General features: G+C 34.4%; 1 protein-coding gene across 1 annotated transcript in view; it reads right to left on the reverse strand.

The window, feature by feature from the left end:
• Window positions 1-2,452: 2,452 nt before the first annotated feature.
• The window catches only part of NDFIP2 (Nedd4 family interacting protein 2), a 49,754-nt gene continuing 27,979 nt past the window's right edge, over window positions 2,453-24,227 (reverse strand). Inside the window, exons 4-8 of the mRNA XM_090258511.1 lie at window positions 23,148-23,235; window positions 17,474-17,598; window positions 7,745-7,811; window positions 5,067-5,172; window positions 2,453-3,975 (exon numbers count right to left, since the gene is read on the reverse strand). Of these exons, the coding sequence (XP_090114637.1) occupies window positions 5,069-5,172; window positions 7,745-7,811; window positions 17,474-17,598; window positions 23,148-23,235 (384 nt within the window). The 3' untranslated portion in view covers window positions 2,453-3,975; window positions 5,067-5,068. The remainder of the gene's footprint in view (window positions 3,976-5,066; window positions 5,173-7,744; window positions 7,812-17,473; window positions 17,599-23,147; window positions 23,236-24,227) is intronic.

Genomic DNA, 24,227 nt, shown 5'->3' on the forward strand with positions numbered 1-24,227 from the left:
ATGATAGCCCCTTCTTATGTCACTGAATGTAAACCATTGATTTAATTAAACACACACACACACGGGGTGTGGGGAAGTAGGAAGGTGGTATTTTTTAACAAGCCTGAGAGAGGGAAACAACAGATGCTGTGAAACAGGAGTGTGTGATATCAGTTTACTATAACCTCTTCCCTATTTAGCTAATGGACTTTTTAAATGGTTTTTGAACAAAAGCTAACCTGGAAATATCGAGAAAGAAAAGTTAAAACAAGCAAACATGCTGCATTCAAGATAAACATTACTGTTTTAACTCTTATGAAGTATAAAAGAAGCTTTTTGATTTCTTTAAAAAAAAAACAAAAACACAAAACAACTTGAGGAAAATTTCTACACTTCAGGTGTCATGTCCCAAATTAGATTACAAGTCCCCCAAAGCAGGTGTTACCTACAGTAACCACTGATCTTTTGAAAAGCTGAAATGAACATAAACTATTTTCTTAAAGCTGGATTTCTTGTATAGATTAAAATTTAACTTCAATCTATCTTCTAACATATAAATTACAGTGAATAAGTTAATGTTGCACACTCCAACCTCATTTCATGCTACCTTTTTCATCGCAAATCTTGGGTGGTTTGCCATATAAAGTTAAGTGAGGCCACGGTGGTTGTAATATATTGTGAATCAAACTGATTTTCAAAAGGATGCATCGACAGGTTCACATTTCCACATCTATAGAACTTTATTAATAAGTAAAACACATCAGCATATCTTATATATGGGCAAGGACATTCCTATAATAATGAATGGCACAATATCATCTAAATGTTGAACTTTATCAAGATGAGGTATTAAAAAATGATACACTAATATTTCATATGACTATTTGAAGAAATAATAAGCAACTGAAATAACATGTAACAGCAGTTTAAAAATAAAGCTCATTCTTACTATTTATCATAAGCTAGAATCATTCAAATACAATTTCTATTTAAAAAAAAATACTACACACATCCTACAAACCAAACCAATGATTTAGCTAGGAAAGGCTGTGACGAAAACTGGCTCCTGCTGTAATACTCCAGTTCCTTTTCTCAAAGGGCAGAGGGTTTAGGTAGTCACTTGTCAGTCCAGTGTACAGTTTATTTTTATATATATATATATATATAATCATATAGTTAATCCTCCAAATTAGGACAATTTGAGAGTGAGAAGATGCCTATTAAGCTGAGCAAATGAAATAACTAAGACTGTTCTCAGCAAGCTCAGGATATTCTGTCGATCTAGTTAAATATGGCACCAGATGCACTATCATTACTTTTGTGCTTTTGGGGACAGTACAGACTACTTAAAAAAAATTAAGGAACCTTGAATTTTTCTGCAATTGAATTTTCTGGACTCCACTTTTACTGTTTGGAGAGATTTTACTGAAAATATTAGTAATTACTGTTTTAACAGTGAAAATCATAAACAATGTCAAAGGCATGGGATATATCTTATAGACTCAGAAAAAGGGATAGATTAATATTTTTTTCTAGTAAACAAGAATTTTCATTTTTACTGGGGATAATAGAGGTCCTTTTAAATTTCTAAAATCTATCCTTAACACAGAAAATATATTTTTATCTTAGTATCAGCTTATATAAACAAATAAAAATGGACTATCTGGCCATAGCTAGCTTATTCAAATATAATAGAAATAATTTAATAAACTGTTTTTCATTAACTTTCAAGCCCAAATTCACATTCACTCAAAAATTTAGATACCCTAACAAGAGTTTTGATTTTCAATCTTTAAGGCAGAGTGCAAAGGTGGATGTGTCCCCAAAACACACTAGCAGCTGTTCTATCCAAGCTCACAGGAAATAGAAGGGAAACATGCAGGATTTGATAAATCTAAAAGAGGGTGTTAAGTTTTAAAAAATAATATTCCAATTCCCCTGCTTGGATGATGAGATTTAAGGCTGCCACTGAATTGTACCAATTATAGAGAATTAGATAACATACAATACATACACACTTGAATCTTATAGATTTGAGGAACAAAAATCAAAACAAAAAGTGAAATTTTGATGTTGGATCAAAAGTGACATACCCATATTCAGAAACCAAGAATAAATAACACAAAAATTAAAATGCAATTTTAATAAATAGATATTTAATATATGATCTAATAATTTAAAATTAGCATGCATCATAGCTTAATTCAGTTAAAAATTATTAAAAGAACAGTACAGGTCTACAGAAAATTAATATGAGATAAAGAAGGGATCTAGTGTGAGTTTACATTTCTTATAAGTACATTCTAATTTTAATTAATTTCCAGATCAGGCAACTAAATTAAGTATTTATTGTTTTCTTTACTCTATGCCAATGTTCTATGTCAAGGAGTGTAACACAGGTACCTAAATCAACAATAAAATTCTATGCTGGAGAGGAGACTGAATGAGAGCAAACAAAAAATAGGAGGCACAATTAGCAAAAACAAAAATGTATGTTTTATTATCAAAGACAATGAAATAAATCAGAAAATACAGATAAATACAAAAGAAGTTATAAAGCACAATAAACTTTTTTCCAGAAATGGAAAAATGTCCCTGAATATGTTTAGGTATATCTTTTAGTAGTAGTCAGTGTCTAATAATAAACAATCAATTTTATATGTTTTATTTAGCTGTATTAAATGATATTTAAGTTTAAAAGATGACATAATTCTGATCGTTTATAATGTTGGCACTCAAAAGCAAAGATATAACTGAAAAGAAAAATAAATGAGACATATAATGATTTGCAAATGTAGTAGCTTATGAATGTAGATTCCAGTTGTAATAATGGTGACACATACATTCTTGCACACACAAACACACCCCACAGCCCTACACTCCACAGACGCATTTCCATAAATTTAAAACATATTTGCATTATCAGGATATGATTTTTACAAGTTAATCCTACAATCACAAAGCTAGAGTTATTAATAGTACAGGTTTTATTTGCTAAATTTAACAAACTAAACATCTAAAATTTATTACAATGATACTGAAAAGATACTTTTATTGGCTTTTTAAAAGACAAATGCAAATGAGAATATCTTATTCAAACATTAATTTTCAAAAATGTGTTAAATGAAATAAATATAATAGTCTAATACAATCGTTTCCTGTAAGAATCTCTAAGATGGGCAATGCTAAAACCCAAGCTTCTCATCTGAGAACCCTTAAAACTGTCATGTCTCTCAAAAATTTTTTCCTGTCAAGGATATGTGAAATACCCATATTTTCTTAAAATCTGTCCTAAAACAAACTATCTTTTAATTCCCAAATGTTCTCTATATATTAAGTTCACTCATTTTAAAAATAATGAAAAGATATCTAGACACAATTTCTAAGAAAACAATGCAGAAAGTAATTTATGCATGGTTATTTACGGAAAGAGTTTTGCTAAATAATGATGTAAAATCATGTTAAGAAATCTGACAAAGCTTTTCTAATAGTCAGCACTGCAGGTTTTAAAAAATTTTATAGCAAAGGATGTTTCATGTGTAGTTACTAGATAAATCTAAGAGCCAGAAACTAAAGCATTTGACATGGTTAATGATTTCAATTTTATTACACTAAACGTCAGGTCAGAAGTCAATGGCATTTACATGCTAGAAGACTGTTTATCACTCAACTCTTTCAATTATATCAAACACTGATTAACCAAATGCGAGGGGACTTTACTGATACAACTTTGTGGTGTCTTTCAAGTATATGCAAATCTTTCAAAGGGACACATACGCAAACGCACAAAACAAATGAAATATAAATATTTAAGAGAATGAACAGAAATGGCTTTTAAGCATAAACCATTCTGCCATTCAATTTTGAAGCTCTATCTTTTCTTAACTAATTCGTCTTCTGTTATTAGTAGTCTTCCATCCTATTAAAGTTGTAGATTTACAAGATGATCTGGAAATTTCACATTGGTGTAAGAAAGGAATGTCTGGTTGATGTAGTCTAGAGACAAAGAAAGAATTAGTCTTAAAATATATTGTTGCCATTTGTCTAAATGATTATACAATAAAAACCCATGTTATAGCAATATTATAGCAAATATACAATGTTATTGTGATAAAAATGAGAGAATAGTATATATCAGAATATAAAAGACCATCTAGGAAATAAGTAAATTATGTTAGCTTACATAACTCATATAAGTTAAAATAAAATTTAAGAAACCAAATCACAAACTGCACAATTTTTTAAAAGAATATACTTAGTATAAGCAACCTTGAAACACTTTGTACTCATAGATATATACAGAAGTATTTTGGCAGATATTCTGATTATGCTGTTCAAATACTTTAAAAGTTCAAATCACTTACAGATATGAAGTGTATGGTACTTGCTTTAACAGCTAGGATAGAGAGTAGAGATGTGAGGTCTCTTTATGTGAAGATACTACTAGCTGCACAATAAATAAATGATATTACTATATACACAGTCTCCAGAAATTCATTGGATAACTAGAAAGACAACCTCTGCTCATTTCTTTATATTTCCCTTCATTCCAGGTGTAGCCTTCATCGTTGATACAAACGTCACACATTAAAAAAACAATAACAGAGTTCCTATTTTTTTTCATACAACTTTCATTCCTTGATCCAGTTTGTCAAGATCAGTGCATGGCAAATTGCTTTTCAATCACAGATTTGTTTTTTGTCCTTTTAACCAGATGTCTATATGGATTTCACATCGTTTTATGCAAAATGCCCATCCCTTCTGTGCACATGCTTCCTCATATTTTGTTTTTAAAGCTTTCAAATTTTGTTCTTGTGCTTACTTCATATATATCATGTGGTCAAAGTTTCAGTTTACTCATTATATATTTAAAAAATTAAAATTTATGAAATTCAATTTTACAAATCTCAGTTATCTTCAACAATTCATAACTTATTACATTTCAGTAAGCTGACTGTTCACAGTATAAAATGTTAAACATGCTACATTTGAGTAAATAATGTTAATACACATTAATCATTTAATATGCATCTGGGGAATTTGAATAAATAAAAGGAATAAAAAGTTAATATATTACTATGTCTTACCTCTACAATAAGAAGAAATATCTTGTTCTATGAGCAGCTGCCATACTTTCAGACATGTTTCTGACTTTTAGATAATTAACAAATCCTCTGAAGAAAAGGAGCAGGCCTGTGAAGGTTGAAATAATACAGCTATATTTTGTTTTATACAGTAAGGGGCATAATATATTTAAAATAGACAATAATAAACACGATTCTCTTGGCTTAAGAAATTTATCTGTAGAATTTCATTCATTCCATAGTATATTGTACAGTACAATGATAGCTTCATCATGGGAAATATGGTAAAATTTTACTGTTACCTAAAAATTATTTCATTTTATTAATCCTAGATATAGCTAAAGTAAAAACTAAAGCAAATCCAGCCATGAAAACCCAGAATTAGAAAAAAATATAATTTACTAAATGATTTCTTTAACTCGCAAAACTACCTGATGCCCTTAAACTGATTCAACTCCTAGAAATCCCATTTTACTAAATTTGCAATTAATATAGCTACTAAGGAAACATGCCCACTGTTATAAGATAATGTTCAAGAGAGAATATATGCATGTTAATGCTAACAACTGTGGGATAAAACGAATAAACCTGTCTAGCAATATCAAGTGCTTATCGGTAAAATCTATATTTGAAGATGTGTGCATTCTGTAAATAATTTTAATTATTAGTTATTATTAGTTATAATTTATAACAAGAATTAAGAAGAATCAGGAAAGAAGACTTGGGAAGCAGCCATTCTAGTAATTTCTTAAAAGATTTGGGATATATCTCATATCTAAGTATTCTCCTCGGTAAAACAATATTTTTAAATAACAGCCACTTACATCACAGGTATCTTTAATAATTATTAGCTAAGTATAAAAAGCGGTAACATTATTAGTAGACTTAAGTCTTTGATATACTTAAGCAAACAATTCTAAGGAAAACATACATTAACTCCTGTAAATTTTCAACCAGGTAACTGCAGGGACAAAAACAAAACTAGAAGATATGTATGCATGCAACTTTCCTCACAAGGAGGAAGCGTTTGTCAGTTTAAAATGCAAAGTCTCAAACTAAATTTGTAGCCCAATCCAAGTAATCAAAGCACTAAAAAGAGGACAGACAGAAGAGCGGTACAAGCAAGGACTTAAATAAGCAGTATACATTTCAGCTAAACCCCATCGCATCTCCTTCCGCTGGTGCCTCTCACTCTGAATTTCACCCCATATCCTTCCAGGTGCTGTTCAAAGATAATGGACATTGTGACCCAAATGTAAAAAAGTATTATTGACTCATATAAGCCAAAATTATTCGTGAAGCCCCTTCTTGTGTCTATGAAGCCACTGTTTCTAAGACATATTTTTGTTCTGCTCATGGAATTTTCTAAAATAAGCCAGTTCATATCTAGAAACCAATCACGCAGCAGCTATTATTTCTGAATTCTATGATGTGCTCATCATCTTGAGTATATGTAAGAGTAACATTTTTATCATGGACTAAATCTTCACATTCCCCTAAACTCTAGCTGATGGCTCTGATGTGAAACTGGGGTTGTCCTCTGAGTTCCACTCTGCCTCACAGCTGCCTTCTAAAGATTCCTCAATCTCTTAATAATGTATGTAAGCAAATATCAATTAAAATGCTTAACTACTTAATAAACTTTATACATTTTTTCACTTTTAAGAAACTCAATTAAAAAACACAATTCAGGCAGTCAGAATACAACTAACAATATGAAACCTGGCTGACCCCTGTATTAATCTTACTCCCTAACAGAATCACAACTCTCGAATAACTTCATTATAATTATTAAAGAATCCAGAATCTTTATTGACCTTAACTGGTGACCCTAACTGACCACTACAAATTTGTGTCTAAAAAGATCCTAAAGATCCAATAGCAGGACTAAATAAAAACTCAGGAGAAGACTGCCACCTACTGAAATGTTATTCTTTTCTAGTACAATTATTCTATTTGAGAATGTGGGCTTTTAAACCTAAGTAGAATCAAAATGTATATACTTCATGCAGGTAAATCAATTTGAAATGTGGGTTAAAGGTATAATGTGATTTTAAGATTAACTTAGTTATAATACATCTAAAGTAAAAAACACAAGGGAACAAAAACTGGGTATCCAAAATTCATCAATATTAATAAAAAGACATGCCCTGTTAAGAAGACAGCAACAGAAGTACGGTATGATCATTAGGCACGAAACCTTTCCTTATGCCTAGCAGATTAATGATTAATGCAGGGCACATTTCAAAGGTACGAGGAACGTTTCAGTGATCCAAAAGTAACAGGATGGACAGAATATCAGACTATCCTATTCCCAACATTTTCTAAAGACATTAAAAGAAATCATGTATGTATATTTTCAAGATAAATACTAAAGGCAATTATTTTTAAATCATATTAGGATTTTCAGGTTTTGTAGTATTTAATTCTTATTAAACCAGTGATTGTTTAATATAAATGGCTCTGGATTTTCAATCTAAGAAATCTGGAGGACTTACGTAAAATTATTTGAATAGCAGAGATAATGATACAAAGTGTTCGGATATGAGATTTTTACAATAGAATATTTATTTCCACATAAGTTGTAACACAATTTATTTACATCTTATAATTTTAGGAAACACCAAAGTTAAACTAAATGCAAATTAATCGAAGTGAAAATGCATTAAAAATAAACTTACCAAGTACAAGAAATATCCACCAAAGCCAATATTGTCCATTGAAATATCCAGTAAAATAATCAGAAAACTATGGAATGAACATAAATATATTAATCGCATGTTTACTTAAATCTGAAAATTGTAGATTAGCATGTTTCAGAATAACTTACTTCAAATAATCTTTAGCACTTAAAAATAGCACAAAAAGAAAAAGAGAAGAAAAATTACTTCATGACATACATATAAAACCAAGAGAAAAACCTTTTATGCATAACTAACATGTAAAATACTTTGGAAACAAAATTCAGTTTCCATCTGCTTGTAAGAAAAAGGGTAAATGCTATATACGTAAATCCAACATTTTCTCATTACAGAGTTCTCATGTCAGTTCTTTTTTCACAATCTCTCAAAACCATCACTACCACCCCAAATACACTACAGCAACCTGCTACTTGAGATATAACACCAAAAGCCACATTAGTTTAATCTTATCAGATGGATATGTTCTGACCCCTAAAAAGAAGAGCTTTTGACCTTCCGTACACCCTCTACTGTTAATCACTGCCAAGAATACCAGGCACATAAAGACCCCAACTCATTACGAGTCTTTTTTATTTTCAAACTGATGCTCCAGCACTCAGTTCCCAACAGTGAGCTAAGAGCAGCTAACTGAGCCTTGACGTGGCATTTCCACAGTTCTCATCAGTGGCCATGGTGGGCAGATTTACATTCTCTGTGAAATGATAATATGAACAAACAGATGGAAGGCAGAGTTGCATAATATTGGTCACAGGTACTTTTACTTGATTAGACTCTATAGTCATCAAGATTTATTATTTTAAAGGTTTCTTCTAATCCTAATTTTCTTTAGAGCTACTTCAGAAAATCCTTCCCGATTATCCTTTAGTATCTGAACAATGCTTCAAATAACAGTTTTTTTAAGTGTTCACTATAAAATCTACTCTAAAACCACTAAAAATTAGCTTGTTTCATCTACTCTGTTTCCACTGGCCTCCAAACTGAATCTGATTTAACTAAAAATGATTTTGTTCAATGCAGATTTGTCCTCAAATCTGAAATTAATTAAAAGTATCCATTTCCAACTTTATATGTAATTATCTCCAACTATTCATTGGTAATTTCCATAAAAGCCTAAAAATCCTACAGCTTTGTTGTAACAAAAATGCCTACAAATTGTAAATAATGATACTACTGAGGAAAGATATCTAAGAAAGATTATCTAAACCTGCTTTATAAAGCCTTTTAAGTATTTCAACGGGAGGTATTTATAATTTATAAATGAACCATGATATAAATTCTCAGTTTTAGAAATTTCAAAGTTTTAGAAGTTCCTAGTATCATTAAAGATGCAGTTCGCGCAAACGCCAGCACCTTTAAAATATGTACAATAAAGGGAGAAGTAGAAAATTGGGGAAGTATAGCTTGTAAAGTTGAATTGAACTTTACTACCTTTAATACAGAGATTAATAATTAGAAATAAAAGGGCTTCAGTAGGTTTTATAGACTATAACACAAAGCAATACATGTATTGCTTTGGTTCTTCATTCTTCACCCACTGTATTTACCTAAAGCTATTGTTTATTTACTTGCAAGGAAAGAATATAATTACCTTTGCCTTGAAGTAAAAAAGACTCATTATGTAAAAAAGATAAATAAGCTTCTGGACTCATTATTGAGTTATCAAAAATATCTTAAAATATTAAAAATCACAGGTCTGAGTCAAGTTGTTTAAAAAAAAAAAAAAGAAAGAAATAAGTGAATCAATCACGTTCACAGGCCAAACACAGGCAGCAGAAATTAAAGTTTGGAAAAATAAATTAACCAGCAAGAATTTATCTAATTTTATTTTATTAATATAATACCAGTATTTTATTGTTTACATCCTGTGGATTTTCAAAATAGACTTGTTTTTAGTAAAACACTTATGCATTTTAAAAGAAACAATAAAAACATCACAGCCTTAGGCAAAAATAATATCAGAATGTTGGGCTAAAGATATTCACACTAAATCTGAGGTTCATGGGACCTCAGAAACAAAAAAGCAAGCAGCAGTACAATTTATAAATTACTTATTGTCTAATAAAGGAAATGACCAGGCTTTCAGGAGAAAAGCTGTCTCTCAGCACTGACCTCCTGAGGAATATTTATTGCTCGGAGCATTATAATAAAAGTCAAAGTACAGAGTCAGTACAGAATTAGGAGAACAGGCACTGAATTGAGAACAAGCTAGAAAACGCAGTACTTGCATCCTCCCACAACCACATCAAAATTACAACTTAAAAGAGAGAACAGCCATCATTCAGAACCACCTGAAATCAAGCAGAATCCTACACTGAGACTGGCAGAAGTGTCAGAAAAAGAACAGGCTGGACTCACACCTCCTGAGATATCAGAAGGGATATCTCAGCTGCATAAGTACCCCCTCAGGAGCAAGGGATCCCAGGGCCCCCAGGAAGAGAAGTCCCCATAACTTCTGGCTGTAAAAACCAGTGGGGATGGAGGCTGCAGGAGAGGAAGGGCTGCTATAGCCCGGGCAGTTCCTCTTAAGGGGCCCACACACAGACTTACTTAGACTCACTCTCCCGGAGCTCCAGCACTGGGGCACCAGCTCAAAAGCCACCAGGGACAGACACGGAAAAAATGGACCTGTCTGGCATCAAGATGAGAGCTGGAGGGTCAGTTTTCTCCCAGGCAGAAGTGCTGGCAGAGGCCATTGCTCCTTTTTTGAGCCTTTCCCCCATGGAGCCAGCACAGTGGTGCCATGTCTAAGTCTTCATCGGCCTGGCTTACACTCTTCGCTTTGTCCTGGCTATTTCCTGAGATCCTGCCCCATCCAACTTGCAGACTCACCCAAGCTGCTTCCAGCGGCTTTTCCATATAAATGCCCTGGCCTTGGCTCATGCTTCAGACTTTCCCCAAATCCTTCAGACAAGCAGCATCTGGCCTCGGTACGCCCCATACCTCTCGCTCGGTGTCCACAGGCCTGGCACTTGCAGCAGCAGCCCTTGATTCATAGCTCGCACAAATAGCAGCCATCTGCACATCACCTAGTAACTCATGCTGGGCGGCCCTGGGCAGAACACAGGCAGTGGCCGATCTTGGCATGCACCTCCCAGGAGGCCCCATAGCCAGTGCACCCGGTGGACAGGTTCAGACCACGCTGAAGCATCACCCAAAACACCTCAACAAGCAACACATTCTAGGGGCAGATTCAGCGGGCACCAGAATCCCAGTGAAGTCAAGTCCTATTCTGTGGGGTGGGCCCCAGCACGGCTGATCCTCCATGGCGGTCACAGCCAGTTGTCGCAGCTGATTGACGTGGGGGTAAACCTCTCCCACTGAAGTGACAAAAACAACAATGAAGGCTCAACTACAACAGGAAGGTACAGACAGCCCACACTGGGGTGGGGAGGGACATCTGCGTGCACAGCTTGGGTGAACAGGGTGTCTGTGCCACTGGACCCTACAGGACACCCACCTACTACATTAGACTACTCTGTCACGCCTGGGAGATGCAGCAACTCTACCTAATACACTGAAACAAACACAGGGAGGCTGCCAAGATGAAGAGACAAGGAAATACGTTCCAAATAAAAGAGCAGAACAAAACAAAATGAAGACAAGCAATCTAGTAAATGTAGAGTTCAAAACTGTGGATAGAAAGATGCCCAATCAACTCATGCAAAGAGTAGATGAACTTAGAATTTCATCAACATAAAAAAGGACATGGAAACCATAACAGAATCGGTCAAAAATGAAAGACACACTAACTGAAATGGAGAATAATTTACAGGGAATCAACAGTAGAGTAGATAAAGCTGAGAATCAAGAGTAATTGGGACTATATGGAAGCAAAGCACACAACCAGAACAGCAAACAAACAAATAAACAAAAGCAAAAAACCCCCAAATGAGGAGAGTGTAAGGAGTCTCTGAGACAACCTCAAGCACACCAACATTTGCATCATTGGGGTGCCCTAAGGAGAAGAGACTGAACAACAAATTGAAAACCTATGTACAAAATAATGGCAGAAAACTTGCCTAACATGGTGAAGTGTCGCGGACTCCGACCAGCAGTGTCCGTGGCATTGTGGATGCAACGAACAAAATCACACAGACCGCACTAACCCGGTGGAGAAAAGGGACAGAACGGCCACTAAATCAGTGAGAGCGCCACAACCCTTGCCTGGACATGCTTTTATTCCTTCTGGGCAGATCACATCAAACAAAGTTGCCAATCTCTTTCTAAGGTTGCTTTAGATAGTTGTTGTTTATAGATAATAAAGAAAAGAATGTTGCGCATGCAAGGAAACAATAAGGATGGGAGATCTGGCCACATCCTGTCCTTAAAACAGTTCAGAGTAGACCTTGAGAAGTTACTTTGAAGTTATATATTAAACATCTATGGTTTTTCAGCTCAAGGTAAGGAAGTTTTTTAGCAAAAGCAAGTTTTAAGCAGTACAGCTACAAAGCAGGCCTGATTCCCACAGAAAAGCCGATTTGCGGGCCTGGCTCCTGTGTGCCTGGCTCTTGTGTGCCACCTCATGCCTGTCGGTTTTCTGAACCGGGGCTGAGCTACATTCGCCACTGCCATGCGGACGGGTTCCCTATAGTGAAGGAAATAGACATACAAGTCCAGGAAGTACAGAGAGTTCCAAACAAGATCAACCCAAAAGACGTCCACACCAAGACACATCTTAATTAAAATGCAAACGGTTAAAGGCAAAGAAAGAATCTTAAAAGCAATCAGTTACCTAACAGGGGAACTCCCATAAGACTGTCAAATGATTTCTCAAAAGAAATTTGCAGGCCAGAAGAGATTGGCAAGAAATATTCAAAGTGATGAAAAGCAAGAACCTACAACCAAGATTACTCTACCCAAGAAATCTATGATTTAGAATTGAAGGACATATAAAAAGCTTCCCAGACAAGAAAAAGCAAAAGGAATTCATCACCATCAAACCAGTATTACACGAAATGTTAAAGGTTTTCTTTAAGAAAAATTAAAAAGTGAATAAAATGGCAATAAAACAATTATCAACAATTGAATCTAAAAAACAAACAAGCAGAAGAGTCTCATACATACAGAGAACATTTTGACAGTTGTTAAATGAAAGGGGTGTGGGGGGGGATGGGTGAAAAAGATGAGGGATTAAGAAGTACAAATTGGTAGTTAAAAATAGTCATGGAGATGTAAAGTACAGCATGGGAAATATAGTCAGTAATATTCTAATAACCATTATGATGTCAGATAGGTATGATAGTTCATAGAATAAACACATTAAGTTTATACAATGGCTAATCACTGTGGTGTACACCTGAAATTAATGTATTATTGTATGTCAACTGTAATTATAAAAGAGAGAGAACAAGCTGGATTCAAACCCACACACGAACTGTAGGACATTAAGCAAGCTATTAAGACTCTTTATTTTTAGTTTCATCAATAAATGGCAGCTATTATTATTTCATATAAGAGATTTTTGAATTTTTATTTTTCAATTGCAGTTTACATTCAATATTATTTTGTATTAATTTCAGGTGTATGGCATAGTGGGTAGACAAGCATATACTTTACAAAGTAATACAAAAGATTTTTAAAGATTTTTTTCTTAGATCATTTCTCACTTGAAAACACAGGTTTTCAATTTCTTGCTCATTCTTTTCTCCTTATGGCACCCACCCACGATGAGAATATTGATATGCTTGAGGTTGTCCCAGAGGCTTCTTACACTATCCTCATTTTGGGGGCTTGTTTGCTTGTTTGCTATTCTGATGTTTAGTTTAGTTCTCAATATATATTGAGTACTAGAGGTATAATATTAACCTTAACGCAGCAAAGATATTTTAAAGGGAAACTAAATAGTCCTGGTGATCAAACTTGATGCTAATACATCCTTTCAAAACTCTGAGAAACTCCAGTCTTTAAGTTGAAGTTCCCATCTTATCACATTAACTGCAGTTGATTACTAGATCATCTAACCTAGGGTTCTATGAGAGAATTAGGATCTATGCCCTAATGGCATATATTAAATATAATGGACTAATTTCTTTTGTATGAATCTAGAATGACATTAGAAATTTACAACCTTAGGAGAATTGAAAAAACAGTCCTCAAATTATTTTCTGGGTTCTATAACTTAGATGAGAAATACCATTTGAATAACAGTAACTAACTTTATTACTAATATCACCAAGATTGGACTTGGCTTCAACTCTTTTGAGGTTATTTTCATGATAACTTCTGCAAGGACAGGTATTCTCTCTTTATCTTTGTATGTTCCATAACACCTAACAGATTTAGGCTCATGGTGGGAACCCAGTTCACATTTTTAAAAATAAAATCAGAACAAAATTCTGCCAGAAGGCAATTTTTACAATGGCTCAAATTTTAATCATCCTAGAAGAAACCAATCCACAGGTCCCAACCAAGGGTCAATTGATTAATAACCAAAAACTGTGATAAGATTACTGAAACCCTGAGAAGTGATAAGTTTTAAAACAATGAAGAAACACATTATCCACTGCTTTCCTATATACTAACAATGACACTTCAAAAAAAGAAATTATTGTAAAACAATTCCTTTTGCAATTGCAACCAAAAGAATAAAATACCTACTAGGAATAAACTTAACAAAGGATGTGAAGGACCTGTGTAATGAAAGCTACAAAGCATTATTTAAAGAGATTGAAAAAGACACAATGAAATGGAAAGCTATCTCATGTTCATAGATTGGAAGAATCAACATGACCATATTATCCAAAGCAATATACAGATTAAATACAAGATCCTCATCAAAATCCTAATATCACTTTTCAAAGAAATTTAAAAAGAAATCAGATTTTTGTGAAACCACAAAAGACCTCGAATAGCTAAAGCAATCCAAAGAAAAAAGAACGAAGTCAGAGGTATCACACTACCTGACTCAAATTATACTACAGAGCTATGATACTCAAAACAGCATGGTACTGGCAGAAAAACAGACACAGAGATCAATGGAACAGAAGTGAGCCCAGAAATAAAACCACATGTATATGGGCAAATAATTTTTGACAAAGGAACCAAAAACACACAATGACTAAAAGAAAGCCTCTTCAATAAATAGTGCTGGGAAAATCGGAAAGTCACATGCAAAAAAATGAAACTAGATCACAGTTTGCCCCCATGTACAATAATTAATCCAAAATAGATCAAAGGCCTAAATATAAGATCTGAAACAATATATCACATAGGAGAACACATAGGTACTAAACTTATGGACCTTGGTCAAATCTTATTAATTTGACCCCAAAGGCAAGAGAAATAAAGGCAAAACTAAATGAAGGAGGCTATTTATCAAATTAAAAAGCTTTGCACAGCAAAAGAAACCGAAAACAAAACAAAAAGGCAGCCAACCAAATGGGAGATGATATCTGTAAACAACAACTCCAAAAAGGGGTTAATATCCAAAAAATATAAGGAATTCATGCAACTCAACACCAAACAAATAATCCCATTAAAAAATGGGCAGAGGACCTGAACAGAGACCTCTCCCAAGATTACAAATGGAAAACAGATATTAGAAAAGATGTTCAACTCCACTAGTTATTAGGAAAATGCAAATCAAAACTACAGTAAGATACCACCTCACACCTATTAGAAGGGCTATCATCAACCAGACAAGTGTTGGAGAGGTAGGAGAGAGAAAGGAACCAACATTCACTGCTGGTGGGAATGTAGACTGGTACAGTCACTGTGGAAAACAGTATGGCATTCCTCAAAAAAAAAAAAAAAAAAAAAAAATTAAGAATAAAGTTACCATATGACCCAGCAATCCTTCTTCTGGGTATTTGCCCGAAAAACTCGAAAACATTTATTTGCAAAGATATACGCACCCTGATATTCACTGTAGCATTATTCATGGTGGCTGAGACATGGAGACAACCGAAGTGTCCTTCGACAGAGGACTGGATAAAGAGAATATGGTCCACATACACAATGGAATAAGAGAAGATGAGACGCTGCCATTTGCAACAACATGGATGGACCTTAAGAATATCATGCTAAGCGAAATAAATCAGTAAAAGCTAAGAACCATATGATTTCACTCATATGCAGGATGTAAAACTGAAATTCACAGACATAGACAATAGTATGGTGGTTACCAGAAGGAAGGGGGTGGGGCAGTAGTCAAAGGTAAGGGGGGCCAACTATATGCTGATGGAAGACGATCTGACTGTGGGTGGTGAGTGCACGATGCAATATACAGATCATGCAGCACAGAAATGTATATTTGAAACCTATATGATCTCATTAACCAATGTCACCCCAATAAATTTAATTTTAAAATAGAAACATTAAATCCATAGTTCAAAATATTTTTGTGATGAGTAATGTTTTAATCAATTTGACAATGTAGGTGCATAACTGAAGTGTCTGAATCACTTAAGAGCAGCTGACATACTGGGTTTGTGATTCTACCGAAAATTTGAAGAGGATCTGACTCATTCAATTAGAAATCAATGTTTAAATAAGTACGATTAATAGAAAGTATATATTTTATTAATTGTATATTGTAGCATTTAAATGTGTGGGTAACTTTTAAAAAAGACTTATTAAAACAATAAAAAGGCACTTTTGATCATTCTCCTATGTCTTATCCTAAGAAAATTAGGAAAAGCTTTATAAAAACCCAAAATAGGCCTTCAAGAAGCAAAGGTAAAGAGCTAGGGGGAGATTATGCTAATAAAAGTAATAAAAAAATTCTTGATAGGAGGAAAAAAAGGATTTATCCTTGTTGTCTTCCTACGCAATCGTGTACATAAGAGGTAGACAGAGGGTGATATCCAGGAACAACAGGAAAATGAGAAGGCTTAGAAAAACATAAGGGGAAAAGATGAGTTCTGATAGCCAGTTCAAAGGCCTATACTTTACTGTTGAGCTCTTATATTATTAAAAAAAAAAAAACATAAAGAATAGAAGATATTTCAGTCCATGACAATTCTACTAACCAACAGAAGTTTAGAAAAGCCTGTACTATGTAACAATATTGGTGGCTGTGATTTACTGAGCACATATATATGTGTGTTGCAACTAGGCAAGGTACCTTAATTATATTATTTCCATACCCCACAAAAACCTTGAAAGACAGCTATTGTCAGATTATGAAGATACTCAGAAGCATTTCAAAACCAAGTTAGAACACTGATACAAAAAAGATGAGATCCAAACAAGTTCTTCCGCTTTCAAAGTTCCTTCCATACACAGTAGTGCCCCCTTATCACGACGGGATATGCCTGGAACTGTGGATATACCGAGCTCTATGTATACTATGTTTTTTCCTATACGTACATAGCTATAATGAAGTTTAATGCATAAATTAGGCACAGTAAGACATAACAAAAATAACAAAACAGAACAATTATAAGACTATAGTACAATAAAACTTAGGTAAATGTTTCCATCTCTCTCTTTGAAAATATCTCAAATTTTCCAATTAATATTTTCAGACTGTGCCTGACCGCAAGGGAGACTACTATACTAACAAGCTCTCCTATAAATACAATTATAAATGTTTACACCACAGAGATCACTATAATAATTAAGTCTAGAAGTTAAGAAGAAAAAGTTAAGAATAAGTCTCAAAATAATTGAATTCATATGCATAAAATGAACATTCATGAACTCATAGGAAACTTCATATATTTTAATTTTAAAGATAAAAGTGGTAGTGGTTATCAAGACACTTACCCTGACGATAAGGATCCATTTGATCAGTGACAGGCCAAATCCACAGATGGCACCGTACCGTCCAGCTATGGTATTGGTGATACAGAAGGATAAACAAAATCCAAGCCAGTTGAAAATAAATGCCACTAAAAGCAAGAGAAATAGTTATTTTAAAACATCATACTTTAGAAACAAATTAACAGAGCCTTGATATTAATAATTCTTCACTGCCTCATGGTAACAGCAGTTCCCTTTCATTTTTATCTCTGTACCAATTAAGCCTTCTTTATAGACTATAGTTTACTTTTTGTAAATAGAAGTAATTTCCTAGACATTAACAAATGGTAAGCTGGTTTCTTGTCAGTTTAATCAACAGGAATCAATTCTTTAGAGCTTATCACCAATGGGTGGAACACTTTTTAAACCAGTTAAAAACCAGGTCATAATATAGCTTTCATGTAATCTCACCCAAGAAGCCTAGCCTAAGCAATTAGTCAGCCAAACAGCTAGTATTAAAAATGAGCCAAATAAATTATAAAAGAAAGTTCCAGGAACAGATATTGTTCACCACCTCTTCCTCCTCTCTAACAAAACCTATTTTACCTCTCCCCAGGAACCCACCCACCTCTTCAGACTACAGGGAAGGCTGGATCCCACACTTAGCCCCAAAGGATGGGTCCCAAGTAGTCTGGGGAAAATCACAGGAGGACGAAATTTCTTTCCTTTTTAAAAACAGGACTTCTGAAAAACATTCCTTGGTTCTTAAAAACACAGCAAGGGGAGGGAGGATTGAATATAGGTTAAGGAACTAACAGTGGCTCTTAAGTGGCCACTGCTGAACCTGGATGATGGCTACATGGAAGAATTTATTATACTATTACCTACGTTTGTGTAAGAACCAAAGAAGAAATGGCCCCTCTTCTTCCTCTGGATGTTTGGATATAATACCTAGAACTACTGCTGTAATCTTTTGCTACCAGTCTGAGAATAAACCCTCCCTCCAAGCGGGGCAAGTGAAGAAAAGCAAAGGAAAGCAGAGCCACAACACTGATACTTTCTGTGCCTTTAGACTGCTCATCCACAACTTCTTGTCTTGTGAGATGATCTCCTAACTATTTACAACAGTTGAGTAATGATTTTCTATTACTTGTCCTGAAATCATTCTGATGTAGGTCCTTGAGAGAGAATCAGAGTGCCCTACTTGTGTCCAAGATGTCAGCATTATCAAAATAATAGTGATAATAATAAAACTTCCCAAGATCAATTTGAGCCTAGGTTTGGTTCTGTTCAGTGCCCATCCTCCTCCTCTATATACTTCAAACTGACACAAAGTACATTACCTAGAGAATTCTGATTTTTTAGAATTTTGAAGATAAAGAGGAAGCATATTAGGATAAGTTTAAATGAAAGTTATTTCTCTGAAACATTTCCCTACTCTAATAATTTCTTCCTTCCTAATGCTTTCAGAGTCTCAGCTTTTTTGATTATCTTGATTATCTATGTTTAAACAATGCAATAGATTAAGTTTTGAAGTAAGAGGCCCATATTTGAGTTGCAATATACTCACTAGATATGTGACCTTGGACTCACTGCTGACTTCTGTGAGTCCTCTGATCTCTGAGTACCCACTTCACAAGGTTGATAAGAGGATTAAGTGAGATAATGAAGTAAAGAACTTAGCACAATAGGGAACCTCCCACACGGTAACTGCTGAAGTGTTAGCTATTGTTACTGCCCATACAAAATGATCTCTTCACCATACAGAGTAGATTCTATCTTCTCCTAGAAAAAAATTTCAGCTACATTATTGGGAATAAGGTTTAACTTTCAACTTCCTTTTTTTAAACCTAGATTTCAATCAGTATTTTGCTCTTCTCCATATTTGTGCTATTCAATGCCACTAGCCACACTGCTTGTTCCTTGTGCCCCAGGAACTCATCCTCCTCTATAAAGGTGGTTATTTGAATTTAAATTAACCAAAACTAAATAAGATGAAAAATTAGTTCCCCTGTTGCATCAGCCACATTTCAAATGTTCAAGATTTACATGTGGCTTGTAGCTGTCTTATTATTGGATAGCAGAGAGGTAGAAGATTTCCATCATCACAGAATATTATATTAGACATAACTGCTCTGTATCTAATTGGCTAATATTTGTGTTAGCTGTCGGGGGAAACAGAAAACAGCCAATCAAAAAAATAACTTTATACTTTTTAAAATAAAGAATTTACATCAACACCGAGCAGCAGATTCCCAGCTGGTATGCCATATATGCGTGACAGGTTGAATTACTTCTCTCCTCAGGCCTCAGGGCAGGCAGGGGAGGTCTGGGGCAGAGGACAGACTGTCACCAGCCCTGAGCACCTTCTTCTTCATCTCAGTGTGCTGTAAGCTTGTTATCATTTTGTAAGCATGCCATGTTGTTAAAACATAGGAAGCATTGATGGAGAACATCCAAAATTGCAAAATATTCCATAAGTATATATTTAACCTCTTAGTATATATTCAAGTACCATCCAATTAATTTCTTCAAATCTATTGCACACATCATTGCACCCACACGAGGAATAAAGTCTGAAAGAAAAAGTATTTACTGAGCCATCATGTCTCCTTTTTGCTCTCTGCCAGTGGTATGGAGGACTACAGGCTGTGCTCAGGTGCCGTAACTTGTCATGGACTGACTGCGCCCCTTCCAAATGTACAGGTGGAAGCCCTAACTCCCAACGTGATTGCATTTAGACAGGGGCTTCAGGGAGGTAATTAAGATTAAATGAGATTATAAGGTAAAGCCCTAATCTGATAGGCTTGGTGTCCATACAGGAAGAGGAAAGAGACACAAGAGAGCTCTCTCTCCACATACATGTAGAGAAGAATAGGCCATGTGAGGACACATCAAGAACACAGCCATCTGCGAGCCAGAAAGAAAAACTGAGCCAGAAACCAAATTTTCTGGCATCCTGATCTTGAACTAGAATTCCAGCCTTCAATACTCGGAGAAAATAGATTTCCATTTGTAAGTCACCAGGTCTGTGATATTTTGTTATGACAGACCAAACAGGCAAATATATAACTTAACTATCTCTAATTGGTTTAACCTCTAAGAAAACAGTGAGGTCGCTGACCACTTGAGCATAGATAAATTCACATTTTATGCCCCTTAGCCTGTAAGATTGAAAGTAAAGCCGAATAGGTCTTTAAGGGCAGAATTATTTCTGGATTCAACTATGGACCCTCTATGATATGTCAGAGCTGGCAGAAAGGAAAACTTAATAAGTGTACACCTGTAATATCTAGAAAAGGAATAGCATGTAGCAGAGGCAGGGGAACACTACACATGCTTAGGAAAGACAATACTTCTCTTCCAACTCTGCATTCATGCATGTTCCCCTGGAAACCTAGGGTAAATAAGGAAGCTTAAAAAATATATAGGGCACCTATTCCCCATGCAGCAAGGCCAAGACGAAACCCAGAGAAGCAACAAGCTTACAAAGCCTATATTCCGTAGGTAACATTTGGAGAAGCAAGCAGCAAGGTAGGAAGGCAGTAAACTCAGAGAGCTGGAAAAGAATGCTTAGTGTTGCTCCGATTACACGTCTCCATGTTCACCTTCAGAGTACCCTTCTTTGTAAGACAAGGCAGGCAGGTTTGTATATACTTATTAATTTGCAAATGTTAATTATTGAACTGGAGTTATATAAAGTTTAAGTCCTGGAAAAGCTGGATAAAAGTTATATGGAAACTACTAGATAATATAGCTGGCTAGACAGTCTAAGGAGCATGGAAAATATAGCAAAACACAATTCGTAGAACAGCCACTAGGTGGTAGTGAACACAAATAAATCTCTGCTCAATAAAGCAAATAAACTCAAGCTCTGGCCTAGAGCCCACCAGAAAAAAATATGTAAAAAATAAAGATATAAAATAATTTATAATTTTACTCTAATAATATTAATGAAATATTTTTAGGCTATGAAATAGTCTAAAAATATAAAGTGTAAAAGCATAACTCAGACAAAATTTAGAATAAGATAATTTACATGAATATATTAACTATAAACTTTATTTACATTAATTAATATGCCACCACTGGCCAAAAACAAAGTCAATCAAGTATCTAGTTTATCACACATTTATAACACTGTAACACTAGTGAAATGCTTTCAAATCTAAAAAAGTAAAAAATAAAAAGAGAACAGGGTTTAGCGAACTACAGAAATGGAGAAATAAGAACTAAGCTCAAATAATTAGATGGTGCCAGATAACATGTTTTTATTCCTAAGAAACAGGTATTTGTACTATACACAGTATACAATAAATTTAAGTTCTTTTTTTTTCTAATTAAGGAACCAGTACTTACATGACTCCTGGAATCAAAATATGTGGGAAGTATGCTATTCTAAAGCCAAGGGAAAAAATAAGGCTCACTAGCCTAACAGTGAATAACAGTAGTTACCTGTAGCCGAAGTGTTCGTTCATTTCTATCTAACAATGTATTTAACTAGACACCGTAACTAAAACCACGAGATTTAAGTATTGCATTACATTAGCTGGCGCCAACCTGAATATAATTTAGTAAATTTGAAGAGAAAAATATAACAGCCAGCCCATTTACCCACCCACTTCTGAGTGGTTATCTACTTCTATTTCTCAGAAAATGAAATAAAAGGAAGCAAGTAACCATTTCAAAATGAAAGAAAAGGTCAGTGATTTTCCAGACTCCAAAGTAACTCAATTCAAAAAGTGTATATTTTCTATTTTTAAAGTTGAATGTGGTACTTTAAATAAGGAAACGACTTCTCGGTTTTATTATGAAAATAAATCATATGTTAAAATGAATTAAATTAGCATTCTATCAAAGAATGTATGAAAATTTGGTCATTTAACTAAGTTAAAGGCAGAAATTAGCTATATCATTAACTAATAAATTTACTTGTATGAATACAGGTTTCCAAAACATATTTTAGCAATTTAAATAGTTTGCTGAGCTTCACAATCTTATTTACTGAGTTTACAATGTGCCAATAAGAAACTGAAAACATAAAGACTAAACACAGTCTTCCCTCAAGTATCTTAAGTCTACTTTCCAAGTCAAATATTAAATTAAGAACTTTGCAAGATGTTACAAAATGTAACTCAGGTTTCTGGGCTTCTAAATATCATTCCCTCCAAATAAGACTTAAACTTTCATACTTATGTGTCTCAAATCACATTGTTCGAGTTGCCCAGAATATTTCCTTTTCCAACCTCTCTTCTGGCTTAAAGACACTCAAATGGAAGGCCTCTGCCTCAAAAGTTTCATTCTACGTGCTCCTACAATATTGAATAAACATACAGCACTTCTCATACAAAACCATATTTAGCTTAAACATGCTTATATATCATCCTACAATCAGCAAATCAGCATCTAGCTGATTGTAATGATGATTACAATATATAGTTATCTGAAATGTATTTAACCAATTCTAGGATTTGTATTGTAACACATGATCACACTTAGCTAGCTAGTATCAGGAACAATTAACATTTTAAACAAGGCAAACACATGCTAACAATATTTGTCTTTCTTCACTGTTATAATACACATAGCCAACATATGCAAAAAAGAAACATATATATTTACATATATATATAAAATACATATTTAGAGGGAGGGGTTAGTTTTTGCAGTTAGTTTTTGGAAAGGGAAGATCACTTACTGAAAAACGCCAGCATGAAAATCCCATCATTACCCACTCTGAGTTGGTCTGCATCACTGAAGTCATCTCTTGGTGGACACTCTTCCTCCTGAATTTGTAAAACATCTGATGTAAGAATAGCTCACTAAAATAATCACAACTTTATCTTAAATATAAAAATAAGAATTTAAATAAAGTAATATCCTCAATCTGCTGTATAGTCAAATAAGATAATGTGTATGTCTGGCAAGTGTTAATTTTTAATGGGCAAAGGTAAATACAAAAAGATCAAAGTTGAATAACAATGAACTAATTAAAATAATAGTAAGAAAGATAGATGTGACATTGTTGCATTAGTGTCAAGTGCAAAACAGTAACTTTCATAATTAATGGTGGCAATATGTTTCAAAAAGAAAAATGTACACACCCTTTGACCCAGCAATTCCAGCTCTTCAAATACACCGAATCCTGCAAGTATCCATCCATGTAATATGAAAAGTAGACATTTACTGAAGATGCTACAAGATACAGGAAACACTGTACATAGGACAGTAACACCTCAGTACCCTTCAAAGTAGGCACCTTGGGACCTCACACAGTTCTCCCAGAGTCTTCCACTGTTCAAAACACTCTGCAAAGAAACAAGCCAGTGCCTCATGAGGACCTTATTTGCAAGGTCCTAAGACAGGATCACACCTGGCATGCTAGAGTGGTTCGACTTCAGTGAATGAGAGAGAAATAGAAGAAATGAGAGGTCAGGGAGTCCACTGCAGGACTTCATATTTACTGAGTAAACTGAGAGGTCTCCCAGTTTTGATCAAATAAGTGGCTGGACCTGATATACATACACATTATCTCCATGTTATATATACATAACCTCAGCTGGGTGTTGATGTTTTAATTTTGTGTTAGTCCATATAGAGGATCAGAGAAGCTAAGTGCCCTGCCCAAGATCACATATTTACATAAGTCAAGACAGGGGTTAAATCCAGAAAACGATGTTCTTTTCATCCAATCATGGTAGTTTTACTACATATGTTACTTTCCTGCAAGAAAATGTTTTAAAAAACATATTGCTCGTATTTGGGCAAAAAGATTCCT

Source organism: Furipterus horrens, unplaced genomic scaffold, assembly GCF_987537825.1.
Source record: "Furipterus horrens unplaced genomic scaffold, mFurHor1.1.pri manual_scaffold_12, whole genome shotgun sequence".
Taxonomy (NCBI): domain Eukaryota; kingdom Metazoa; phylum Chordata; class Mammalia; order Chiroptera; family Furipteridae; genus Furipterus; species Furipterus horrens.